The sequence below is a fragment of the Propithecus coquereli genome, unplaced genomic scaffold, assembly GCF_000956105.1.
Source record: "Propithecus coquereli isolate 6110/MARCELLA unplaced genomic scaffold, Pcoq_1.0 Scaffold1, whole genome shotgun sequence".
Taxonomy (NCBI): Eukaryota; Metazoa; Chordata; class Mammalia; order Primates; family Indriidae; genus Propithecus; species Propithecus coquereli.
The window spans coordinates 4,150,138-4,163,752 of NW_012133857.1; the positions used below are offsets into that span (position 1 = coordinate 4,150,138).

Here is a 13,615-nt window from a genome sequence, read left to right on the forward strand (position 1 = left end):
ATCTATTTTTAAATGAGAGTTGCATAAATTGCCAGGAATGGATTTGGCAATGTAAGGTCATGTCTCATTGAAAAGCAGACACAACTTAACCTTTAGGGGAAAAAATGTGCTATACTGCATCTGCGCTGGAGCAGATGGATGCACGAGCAGGGATACAGAGAAAGGGTGGCAATGGGTGGGCCTATTTGCCTCAGGCACCTCACACTGTACATACTTGTCGTTTCTTAAGGAGGGAGTGCATAGAAATCTTGTGGCAGCAAAGATTTACCTTTTTTTTTTTTTTTTAAGACAGAGTATCCCTCTGTCGCCCAGACTAGAGTGCAGTGGGGTCATCATAGCTCACAGCAACCTCAAAGTCCTGGGCTCAGGTAATCCTCCTGCCTCAGCCTCCCAAGTAGCTGGGACTACAGGTGCGCACCACCATGCCTGGTAATTTTTCTATTTTTAGTAGAGATGGGGTCTTGCTCTTCCTCAAACCGGTCTCAAACTCCTGACCTCAAGCAATCCTCCCACCTCAGCCTCCCAGAGTGCTAGGGTTATAGGTATGAGCCACCGTGCCTGGCCAAGATTTACATTATTTCTGTTATTTATTCCATACCCACCTTTCCCAGACTATTCCAGTATAATCAGTTTCCAAAAATTGACTGACACTATTCCAAGAAAAATTTTATTATAATGAACCAAAGTGACCATGGCTGTAATTAAATTTCACAAGAACACAGGATCACAGGAAATGAAAAGGGAAACATCATACGTATTCTGTAGGAGAACGTATAATGCTTTGTCAGCTGCTTCACCTTACATCAGAATCACTTCCAAGCATTCTCATCATACAACTCCCAACTCCGGGAAAAGATTTTGAACAAATAAAGCTTCACCTTCTGTGCCAGGCCATATAGTAAGTGCTTTTGATATACTTTCTGATGCAATCATTACAAAACCTATGAGGTAGAAATTATGATGCCCTTTTTACAGAAGGCTGAGAGTTAGGGAGGTAAAGTTCTCACAGCTATGAATGGCTAGATAAGGATATGACGCCAGATCCAACTCTCAAGTCTAAATCCTTACCTTCTACACTATAAATAAGCCACTGAATCCAAGTATATTCAAACCATACATTTAACCATAAGCCACTGCTGCCCTGGAAGTCCACAAAGGGGATAAATTCTCAAGGGTCAGTGGCAAAGGAAAGAAAAATACCACTCTTGTAGGCCAAGAAACCCCAATGCAGAGCTATTAGGAATTTGGAGCACGGAGTGGAGGCTGGAACATGAAGCCAAGGATTGGAGGCCTCTGGGGTGAAACCCCACGCCTAAGCATTATCATACTAATTCACAGGACCAGCTGGCTCTTTGGCAGGAGGGAAATTGAAGAGAGGAGAGAGCTCAAGGACACAGGAGATAAAAGGGAGACGGAAGTTGGCTTAGTCTGCTGCCTTGAATTTCCAGGTACTTGAGAAAAGAGGATAAAAAGTGAGAAACACCTGTCAACTTACAGTAGCCTTGTCCACCAGTAAACGTGGCCAATGCAGTGTTCCAAGAGCTCCCTACTGAAAGGAGAGTAAGCAGTTGTTGCAAGAGGCAATCCACCATGGGCCCCAAGGGTGCCTGTATGTTCTTAATGGTTTTGCCAAGAATGCAAGGCCCTGACTGCTTTTTACCTTGGCCATTTCTCAGTGTTGTGTTTACAGGATGGGTAACATCTTAAAGGATGGGTAACATCTCCTCCCAGAAAAGCCTGTTACTGCTTATAATAAAAGCAACAAATTCCACAAGTACAGTGTTCTCTCTTGTAATATGATCTACTGCATGTGCAGGCATCCACTGAGGCCCACCTGTGTTGACCCCATGGGACGTGGACTTGGGGGCATGGGAAACCAGCACGAACACTAAATTCTGGCCACTGCTTTTGCCATGAGTAATAGTCTTGTCTCTAACCCAGGAGTCTCATGTCTTCTATCAGCAACTATGAAACTGTGGCAAGCTAACTTGTTAGCTTGCAATTAGGGTAAAATCTCAGACCCTTCCTTTACAGTTCTTTTTTTTTTTTTTGAGACAGAGTCTCACTGTGTTGCCCGGGCTAGAGTGAGTGCTGTGGCATCAGCCTAGCTCACAGCAACCTCAAACTGCCTCAGCCTCCTGAGTAGCTGGGACTACAGGCATGCGCCACCATGCCCGGCTAATTTTTTCTATATATTTTTAGTTGTCTGATTAATTTCTTTCTATTTTTAGTAGAGGCGGGGTCTCGCTCTTGCTCAGGCTGGTTTCGAACTCCTGAGCTCAAACAATCCGCCCGCCTCGGCCTCCCAGAGTGCTAGGATTACAGGCATGAGCCACCGCGCTGGGCCCCTTCACAGTTCTTGACAGCAGAACAGGGTAGAATAAAGGGGAAAAAACTTGAGTGCATCCCTGCTCCTGCCTGGAGTCTGGAAGTTGAGTGGCATGCCCACGTATCCACATTCCCTCCTCATTAGGATCACCACTGGAGATTTAATTACCTCGGGGAAATTTCTTCATATTTCATGTGTTAATTCCATTAAGTCTTCAACCTCCCAGATCCCTGAAATTTTCTTATTTTGATATTTGCTTCATGATTACATGTTGGATTGTTTTAACTCTCCGTTTGGATCCACAAACTCCCTGAAAATAAGAAAAAATACTGGCTCTTTAACACATGCATACTTTTTGTTTAACATCATAGTTTGTGGATGCTCCACATATTATGTGCTATTTTCCAACATGTTGATCATTGTCACTATCAATACTTTTAATGAAGAGCCAACAAACACACAGTCCATTCACCCACCTCTCCTTACTCTTCCCCCAGTAATATGGTTGAGTAGGAAACAGGCCTAGGTTATGACCTTGTGTTCTGCAGGTCTTCTGATCCATTCTACAGAAACACTGACTCAATAATCACTGTATTTTAGACAAGTAGAGAGCAACTGAGTTCTCTTTCTTTGTACCATGTATGTTGCTAACCATTTGGCAACATGGTTCCAGCCAGGACATACAGCGTTAAACTCAGCTACTTAACTCTCATTGAAAGTTGAGGAGTGAGAAATGCTAGTTATGAGGCTCAGAATGTGAACAGGACACTCATTCTTTGGGTTTTCTCTTTGCATTTGGTCTCTGGAAGTACTAGTCTCATTGACTGGTCACTTGGGAATAGTGATTTCCCATTTCACTAATGCAGCAAAAAACCCCGGAGTTTTCCCAATTGAGAGTGGGCAGGGGCCGTCCCCAGGGAGATTTGGGTTTCTGCTTTAAGTACTAGGCAAATATTCTTTTTGCCCTTCAACATGTTCACATTTTCTTACCATTAGATATGTGAGGTACAAAGGGCTTATTTTAGGGTACACACCCAGGAAAACAAAAGGCTACTTAGGCTGCTTTTAAATAGGTCATAGGCCTTCATGTGGGCTGTGAAAAAGTTCTCTTAGCCTCATCAAACCCAGAACAGCTCACTAGAAGATTTTAGGGTTTGGAGGAAAAGCCTTGTGGTAATAACTGGTTATTTAAACTGGAATTTTCCTTCCGCCTATTGTCTCTTCACCAACCTGACTGGAGTTAGATGCATCAGTTTGGGTCCTTTTTGAGAAGCAGACATCAAGACAGGCTTAGATATGCAAGAGGTTTTTTTTTTTTTAATTATTTATTTTTTTATGCAAGATATTTATTGAAGGAAACACCAGTAAAGAAAAGAGGAAGGAGCCAGAAGTGGTGACCCTGTGAGGGACAGAGGAATAAGAAGAATCTCAGACTTCAGCACAAATCTAAGAAAGTCCATGATATAGTTTGGGTATTTGTCCTCTCCAAATCTCATGTTCAAATTTGATCCTCAGTGTTGGAGATGGGGCCCAGTGGGAAGTGTTTGTGTCATGGGAGTGGATCCCTCATGAATGGCTTGGTGCCATCCCTGTGGTAATGAGTGAGTTCTTGCTCTATTAGTTCACACTGGTTATTTAACAGTGTGGCACCCCTCCCATTGCTCTATTGCTTTCTCTCTCACCACGTGACACACCCGCTCCCTCTTCACCTTCTGACATAACCGGCAGCTCCCTGAAGCCCTCAATAAAAGCAGATGCTGGCACCATGCTTCTTGTACAGCCTGCAGAACTATGAGCCAAATAAACCTCTTTTCTTTATAAATTACCCAGCCTCAGGTATTTCTTTATAGCAATGAAAAGGGACTAACACAGTCGGCCAGGCCAATGGAAACTGCTTAGGCCAGAGTCCCCCATCAGAGGAGTCCTACATCTCTCAAGAACAGGCCTGCATTAGCACCTTCCTTGTGCTCAGTCAGTGGGAAGTATGGCTTCAGCAGGACGCAATGTTGAATTCAGAGTGCAGCACTTGGAGGTGTCTGTTAGTTGCACTCTCAGAAGCAGGAAACCTCAGTGGTGCATTATCACATGTTCACCACAGTAGGCAACCCATGGATGGATGAGGACCCAAGGTTCTAACTAAATAACATGTCTTCATGACCAGGAGATGTAAGAAACAGCTGCATAAAACCCACCATTGCCTTCATTGCAGGCAAACTGCGGGGGATGCTGTCCACTACATCACAGTGTCCCCTTTATGAGGGCCCAAGAAAAATATCTCCTGTGGCTCAGGGCGAGGCACAGCTATTCCTCCTGCACAACTGGTATGTTTTTATCGTGTAGACATATGGGTTTTCTAGCAGATTGCCTCTGTCTTAACTGCTAGGAAGTTAGAGCCAGATTTGGGGTCTACCTCTGGCTTTGGGGGCTTTTCTTTTTCAATTATTCTGTTTATCTTCTCTGATTCCTTTAGTCAGTACTGCTGTTCTCTTCAAGTAATCTAAACTCTCTTCTGAAGCAGGGCAAGAAATAATCACCTTAAACTAGGCTGGTATCTATTAGAACTAAAAAATACTAGATTTTTAACATTTCAGCTATTTCTATTTATGATAACTTTACAGGCTGGGTGTGGTGGCTCACGTCGTTTAGAACTAAAAAATACTAGATTTTAAACATTTCAGCTATTTCTATTTATGATAACTTTACAGGCTGGGTGTGGTGGCTCACGTTGTTAATCCTAGCACTCTGGGAGGCCAAGGCGGGAGGATACCTTGCGCTCAGGAGTTCAAGACCAGCCTGAGCAAGAGCGAGACCCTGTCTCTACTAAAAATAGAAAACATTAGCCGGGCATGGTGGTATGCACCTGTAGTCCCAGCTACTCGGGAGGCTGAGGTAGGAATATTGCTTGAGCCCAGGAGTTTGAGGTTGCTGTGAGCTAGGCTGACACCACCACGCTCTAGTCCAGGAAACAGAGCAAGACTCTGTATCAAAAAAAAAAAAAACAAACAAAAAGAAAAAGAACTTTACATATAGGTCAAACTCCTTTGCTCTAAATGAGCGCTGATATAAACAGAACGTAAGCCAATGTAATTTAAAATTTTTAGTAGCCACATTTTGAAAAGGAAAAAAGAAATAGGTGAAATTAAGGTAATTTAAGTCTTCAGAAGGTCACTGTGTATTTTATACTTACAGCACATCATGTAGCTAGCAGTTCCTATACTGAACAGTGCAGGTCTATTTACGAAGACTATGAATGAACAGAGAATCAGAAAACCTTAAGAGAATAAACATAACTGTATCTAACCTGTATTCATATTGGCTTTGATTAAAGATTTCTGAGCTCCTGGAGGTTTCTGATACAAACACTAGGTCTAAGAAAGGATGACCCTGACAGGGGTAATGACCATAAAAACTCTAAGATTTCTGGATTTTTTTTTTAACTTCCCTGTTACTTTTTCTTCACTGGACCACCCTTGGCTCTTTCTAAGAAATGATGTATACAAAATAATTATGTGCATCTAGTAAGAAAGAAAGCAAACAAAAAGAAATACATTTTGTTTATTCTATATTTCATCTAGAATATTAAAAATCACTTAGAAATTAAAGTATAAAAATTACTTTAAAGCAAAAGTGACTTTATTAAAAATTACTTTATGAAGACATTTTGGAACCAGCTCTAGAACTTTACACCTTTGGGATAAGAAAAGTGTTTTGCATTTGAATCAGGGCTAGAAGACCAAAAATGTAGTTAAATTCCTGAGAGTTAAGAATTTGACTTTTTTAGGCAAATTAACCTACAAAAGCCTCCATTCTTTATCTGCTACATAAAATAATATTTACCTTATAGAATAGCAATGAAGATTAATAATATTATATACAATAATAGTAAGTACTCAATTGTAGCAAATAGTAAGTACTCAATAAATGGTACCTATTATCACTGTTAATTACAAAAAACTATTAGATCCAGGTATTCTTAACCTGGGGTCTGCAGATCCTTGGTCCAAATTGCGGGGGTGGAGATCCCTAAATCTGGATGGGGAAAAGGGATTACATATGCATTTTCACTAAACAAAATTTAGCATTTCCTTCCATTATGAATGTAGGCAACATCATAGATATATTAGATGCACGTATCACTTTGCACCGACATCACAGATACTTTCACATTACATTTCTGATGTACAGGTATCTCAAAATATCTCTTAATCACCTGTTTTTGTTTTATCACCTTTTTGAAATTATTGTAGCTATTAGACCTGATGCTACAACTTGTTAATTAACAATAAACACAGACTGTTATCAATGTATTGTTTTTAATTTAAGTATAATAGGTTTCCTTTGTAATCCTACATGTTTTACGTTATGGATTTAAAGCATTATTCTGAAAAGGGGTCCACAGAGTTCACAGGACTGCCATGGCACCAAAAATAAATTACGAATCTCTAAATTTTAGTCTGTATCTTTGCTTTCAAAGAAAGCCAACCAAATTTAACAATTCAGCACCTGGGTGAGGCAATTCCCAAAGTCTCGGATTTGTTTTTCTGTGTGTGACTTGACAAGAAGACATTACAATTCTCGCACCTGATTCTTCATCAATTAACCTATTTGCTGAGCTCACCTTCAACTTATACCTGGCACCAATCCTGTTGAGGTTCTATGTTGGACCTTATGAAGTACACATAAGGAGCTGACAGGCTGGTTTTCTGGTATGTTCTGTTAACACACATCTGGCCCCCACTAGATGCCAAGACTCTGATGAAGTTGCACAGTGGTTCTCAAGCGTGGTCCCAGACCAGCAGCATCAGTATCACCTGGAGGCTTATTAGAGTTGCAAATTTTCGGGTCACACACCAGACTTTCTGAAACAGAAACTCTGGGGTCTATCAGTCTGTTTTATCAAGCCTTCCGGAGATGCACGCTGGAGGATGCGATCCGTCACGCTAGGGAATCGGAGTTCCGTCCAACTCTGGCAGAGAGGCTCCCACCTCCCCAGTCTTGGCGGGGACTAACGTGGCTCCTGCAACTGGGGGCTGGAATTTTGATGCAGGCAGTGCTGAGGTGCAGCCAACGAGCCGAAAGCTGGGGCTAGAGGGCTTGTTTTGCTCCTGCAGCCCGATTTTACTTACATTACCCGTCGCCTCGAAGGTGACTAACAGAGATTACCCCTCAGCACCACGCCCTCGGCGCCACCGCTGCACCGCAAGAGAAAAGTCAGGGAGGGCCTACGAGCTCGCGGGGAAGAAAGCCCCAAGCCTGCAGCACCAGGTCTGCGATGCAGCCGCCCGAACCCTTCCCGGGCCTTCCGCCCGGCGCTAGAAGGCGCACTGCCTGACGGGAATTGAGGTCCCGGGAGCCCGCGGGTCTCAGGCTTTCCGGGCTCCGCCGCCTCCGGAAAACTACAAATCCCAGGATACCTGGCGCGTGCGGGTCACGAGGGAGGGGCGGCGGGCGCGGCTAAATAGTCTCCATCGGCCATTTTGTGGAAGAAGCCGCAGCGCCGCCTCTTCTTTCGCGTCTCCGCATCCGTCGCCGCCGCCTCTTCCTCCGCCTCCTCCTTCGCCTCTTCCTGCCTCCTCCCGGCTTCCGCCGCCGCCGCTCCATCGAATCCCAATCCAGGGGTGAAGCATTTCCTTATTTATTTCCGTTTTCTCGCCACTACAGCCTCCTGACACGGTGATCCGGGCGGGCCCCGCAGGAATTTTATCCCCTCACCGGCCTCACACTAGTATCGCATGTCCACTATCCAGAACCTCCAATCTTTCGATCAGATCGCCGCCGCCGCCCCCCGGCCTTCCCCCGTTCGCCTCTCGGACGGCCGCCCGCCGCTGCACGACCCGACCACCGCCCCAAGGGCCCCCCCTTTCTGCCCTCCCCGTACCCCAAGTGGGGCTTTGTCTCGGCGCCCAGAAAATGGCGACTGGGCCCCTGGCGACCCCCTCCCCGAGGACGGCGCTGGACTCAGAGCACCGGCTGCGGACCCCGCGCCGCCCCCTGCCCGGTTCTGACCCAGCTCCTGCCTCCGCTTCAGCCCCTTGACACTTCGGCGACCCTATTCCGCGGGCTCCTAGATCAGCCCTTCTGCTGGCAAGGGGGTGCCGGGACAGGGGGCTTGGGGATCGGCGTCCATTCGCGGTCAGAGCCGCTTTGGAGCATCTTTCGGGGGCATTTAGTAAAAGATGCGGATACAAGTCTCTGGTCTGTCACAGGGCAGCGGTTCGGGCTTCTCTGCTTGCGTCGTAATTTGTAAAATGACGCCTCTTGATATATGTTTAATTTTTGCAAGGCAGAGTTGCAGTTAAATGACTGCGGTGGGCATACTTGAATGTTTGTTGGTTTCATCAGAATTAATCCAGATGACGCACATTTTTATAGCGGCTGTAAAATTAAGGTTTTATAAGTCTCTTTCCTCATTAGAAGACCATGTTCAATGATAACATTATCTACCTATGCCAACGTTTTTCTGCAGCGTACATACTTGATTAAATATTTGATATTTTTTTATGAGAGTACCTTGGAGGTTTTATTAATACTCCACCTCAATCCGCAAAAAAAAGCAAAGGCACTGGAACCTTCATTGCTGACTATCTTGATTTGTAGCGTACCATGTTCTGGAAAGTACTTTCTAAAAAATATTTTTCAACTTTGGATTTTTTTTCTATCCCTTTGTAGACCCCTTTGCTGATGCAACTAAGGGTGACGACTTACTCCCGGCAGGGACTGAGGATTACATTCATATAAGAATCCAGCAACGGAACGGCAGAAAGACACTGACTACTGTTCAGGGCATTGCAGATGATTATGACAAAAAGAAACTTGTGAAAGCTTTCAAAAAGGTAAAGGGGTTAGGAAGAAGGGATTAAAATAGAGTTATTGACGCACATCTCAGAATTGGATTATGATTCACATCTTTACTTGAATATATCAGGGTGGATGAAAATGACTGGACCCAGGAAAGTTGTTTTCATTCTTGTAATTAACACACAGATATGTGGTTTATCTTCCAGTATGGTCTCCCATCTTCAAATATGATTTGCGTGACTTTAAAATAAAATGTAAAATATTTAGTTCTTGATATTACACATAAAATAATTTCCTTTATGTGACCTTATGATTTGTTTACAAATTAACTTAAGTTGGAGGTGTTGTGGATTATGGGAAACAAAATCTGTTTCTTAAATATAATCAAGCCCACTGAAATAGTTAATTTTATTCTTGTGGTGAAACAAAACCTCATTGCATTTGACTAAATTATGTTGTACATTTGTGTACTTCTCCAGAAATTTGCCTGTAATGGTACTGTGATTGAGCATCCCGAATACGGAGAGGTTATTCAGCTTCAAGGTGACCAAAGAAAAAACATTTGCCAGTTTCTCTTGGAGGTGAGAGATTGGGTGGTTTTTGTGTAACTTGAGATTGCTTCTAAAATTGTATTTAAAGGCAACAGGAATTATTTCCTACTTAGTAAAAATCATGTGAATGGAGTAAATTAGGTGAGTGAGTGAAATAAAGATTTAAGACTTATTTTGAAAGCAAAGAGCTTTTATCTGGTTTATTTTGTCATTAGAATGATCATATCTGTATATACACACAGTGTTTCTTGGCATGCAAAGTATTCATGTATGTGTCGAATTGTTGGCTATTAACAGTGCATGTTGCAGATAGCAGTGTTGCAATAAGCTGTTAATGAATGCTTTTTAATGACTGCTCCATGTTTTCTTAGGAATGAATTTATTCCTCAGTGATTCTGCTAAATTAAATTTTATTTTACAGGTTGGCATTGTCAAGGAGGAACAGCTTAAGGTTCATGGATTCTAAAATGAACCTAAATACGTGGAGAATTTCTTGAATAATTCTGTTCTCTAAACCCAGTTTGGCTGCCTTGTGAAATGATTCTCTGCAGTAAACGGACTTCTCATTTATTTAATCATTCAAACTTCCATTCACATCTGCATGATTATAGAAAACATGGGGTATGTAGGCTAGTAACACATAAGAAAATTGCAGTAAGATGGTAACAAAACCCCGTATTCATCTTAACATGTTTCCAATGGAAAATATTTTGTTTTGAGTGTTTGTTTGTTTATTGTTCAGTTTATTACTTTTCACTTGATTAAATGTTTTTTGTTGTATTAAACCATGTATGTTGCAGCTTAACAATAAAAAAAAAAAACTATGAATCCTTTTGTGAGCAGTTATGCTCCCAAATCTAAGCAAGTAAAATATGCTTATGTCTTGTCTTTCATAATTGGAGTTCTCATTCTACAAATATTCTTTCTGATGGGCTTCAGCAGCTGAGATAGAGGAGAACCTTTGTTATATGTAGCTTGTGTTTTTTCATTTATTGACTTAGAAATAAGAATAGAAGCAGGAGTATAAACTTCACCAGAGCCATGACTCCTTGCAAGCCAACTAAAAGTTGTGGCATTTATCAGAATGTAGTTTTGAGGTGTTTTTTTTTAAAGAGTATGACGTTTAAACTTTAAGGTGTTAGCACATAGAGTTCTTTTATATGTGTTCTTTTATCGATTGTGTTACTGGGCTGCCAACATAAGTCTATCCCTAAGTGCCAGATACTATAATAGGCTCGTGACATAAACTATATTTAGTCACAGGCACTTGGTTGCAAATGTGGGTAGTGATAGAAGATATTGGGCTTCAGGTTAACTTCCTGGGAGTGCTAGAAAGTGACAGTTGGGATGTCGGCGTGGGCTTCCAGCCAGAAAAGCCATGTCCTTTCACTACACCATGATTTTGGTGTGTGTTTCACCAAAGGAAGCGAGGGCCATGGGTGAAAATGACCAGGGGTGTTGGTGGTGTGAGAAATACAATTTGTAGTTCTTAATTGTGAGATTTCTGTGGCTCATCTTGAGTTCGAGGCTTCTGCTTTCTATTGAGCAGTAGTTAGATGCTCGGTTGTACAAACCATACCATAAAACCATTTAGCCAAGACAAAGAAATGCATCTACAAGTGCAAACTTTTTAGCTTACTACATTCGAACAACAATGAAGTAAACAAAGTCTACCACTTGGATGAATTCATTCTGTACCCCGTGAGGCCTTGCCTCTATTTTGAGATAGTGCTTTTGGGAAAACAAAATCAGCCCCTACAAAGTTTGCCTCTTAAAGGCACTAAGTAATAGATTTGTTACTTGGCCACTCCATTCCTCCAATCAAGAAAAACTGAGACTATTAAGAGGTGAGTACACCAGAATATAGTGCCAAATTTGATAAGTTCGTTTCTGGAAAACACCAGTATTGTTTCATGAAGATCAAGAGATTTGGGAGAATTTTCCAACCTATTAATAAACTACTTTTTCACCTGTAACATTGTGTAATGGTTCTATCACTAGTTGAAGAGTACTATGGAAATAGTAAAGCAGAAACTAACATTAACATCCACATTACAGTGTTGCCTAAATAAATACATTTGCTGAGAGCTGAGCTAGTGCCTAGAAAAGAATTACCTTCTGTTAAGGTGGTATGAGGGAGGTCTCATAGAGGGGAAGAAAAACACCCCTCATCCTGGGACCCATACATAAACTCTTAGTAATCGCTTCATGTGTCAGACCACTCACTGGAAGTCAATGGGACAAAAAGCCTTGAGCAAAACTTCTCTGGATTTTGTGAAGAGCACTTCTGATCCTCCAGCCTGTGAGCCCTGGACACCTGATTGGACTTGTCACTTGTAGGCAGTCCCAATCCTTAAGAGGAAAAACAGATCGTGTACCCTTGTCTTTGAGCAAGCAATGGAAATAAAGTACATAATATCTACAGATTGCTGTGATTTTACTGAAACTAGTGAAAGGATAAACTTGGAGTCATCTCCCCCAGTTAGAAAAGCTGTCTGACTAGGAGTCTCTGAGAGAAGAATCTAAGAGCAGGGCTAACTGGTCTTGGCTTTGGAGGCAAAAGAGACCAGGAGGCATTGTGTAATTGAGGAGGGAAGATAGAGTATGTCTTAGAGGAAAATGTCAGTAGCCAAACAATACCTCCCTGTACCTTCCGCGTGGGAAGATTTTACCCTGCATTTTCTTCAGTGGTTTTATGCTTCAGGGCGCAAAACGCCAGATACCAAGTAGAGGACAAGTAGGCTTGTCCGTAGACTTCTAAACGTGGCAGAGGCTGTAGGGATTTAGGACCTTTGGTTGAGGCACAGCCTGGAGTAAGGTGCTACTAGCAGCAGTGTATCTTCTACCTTTCAGTGTTGGCCCTCCTGAGGCAGAGAAAACACCCTGGAAGCAGTCTGCTTTACGTGCTTAGAAACTGGAGTAACGGGAGCTGTTCTCTTAACCAGCCGAGATAGAGGGTGGCTCTGATCATATGGAAGGAACAGTTCTGGTCCTAGTCATGATGGCAGTTAACCAAAATAACTAGAGAAATACAGAGTGGTAATGTAGGCTTCTGTATGCCACCAGCTGGGATTCAGCTAATGGAATGAAATGGGTGGTTACAGCTCAGGAGAAGAACCTCATTAGATTGCCCCCGCACACCAGTTCCACTGGGCCTCTGAGGACTCCCCTTGCCAAGCCAGAGGTCCATGTGGAAGAGAAAAGGGAGGTGTGGTCCTGCTGTAACTAAAACCAAGGGAGTCCTCATTTGTGGTGAACTGTGACCACTTGACAAGCAGGTGGTAGCCAGGTGACATTGTGCTTGTCTGGGATAAAGGGCCAAGTGAATCAGCTAGAATTAAGCAGGAGCAAAACTATATAAGAAGCCCACAGCCTCGAAGATTCCTTTCATGTGGCCATGCAGGCACCTAAGTCCCTTTTTATCTGAATGATGGAAGCATGGCAGGTGAAGTCAGAGGAATGGCTGCATTACCTCCATTACCTCCTGGCAAACCATTTAGAGGAATTAGTGCCAATAAGAGGAGGGAATGCCAAACTGTCCTTGCATGTTCCTAATCCAGGCATTATTTGTGTCAGACGACATGCAGCGAATTTAAACTCAGCTTGTGAGCATGTCATGGTGGGTTAGGTGGCTCACCTGTTACGTCCTCAGGCTATAGCTCTGCTCCCTGTGAACTGATGGCATGAGGGTGCCTTCATCTCAAACTAATGAACAGCCTACAAACTTTTTTCATGCAGAAAGCAATTACATATAGATAGGTATCAGTCGTTCAAGGCACAAAAGGTGTCTAAAGTTCAAAGCCAAGATCCCGCACAGGGAATCTAAGTGATTTCAGGTCTCATGCCGGGCTTCAGCTGCAGTTCTCTATTCTAGCCTAGGAGGTTTCGAAGGGCCTCCAGCCTGGGCTAACTTTAACCCGTGGGTTTGTCTCCACGT

General features: G+C 42.9%; 1 protein-coding gene across 1 annotated transcript; it reads left to right on the forward strand.

Annotated features, from left to right (window-relative positions):
- Positions 1–7,884: 7,884 nt before the first annotated feature.
- EIF1B (eukaryotic translation initiation factor 1B) lies at positions 7,885–10,549 on the forward strand. The gene is made up of 4 exons (XM_012645415.1): positions 7,885–8,092; positions 8,999–9,162; positions 9,607–9,708; positions 10,100–10,549. Exons 1-4 carry the CDS (start codon positions 8,062–8,064, stop codon positions 10,142–10,144), a joined length of 342 nt encoding a protein of 113 aa, XP_012500869.1. The 5' UTR covers positions 7,885–8,061; the 3' UTR covers positions 10,145–10,549.
- The last annotated feature ends 3,066 nt before the right edge of the window (positions 10,550–13,615 follow it).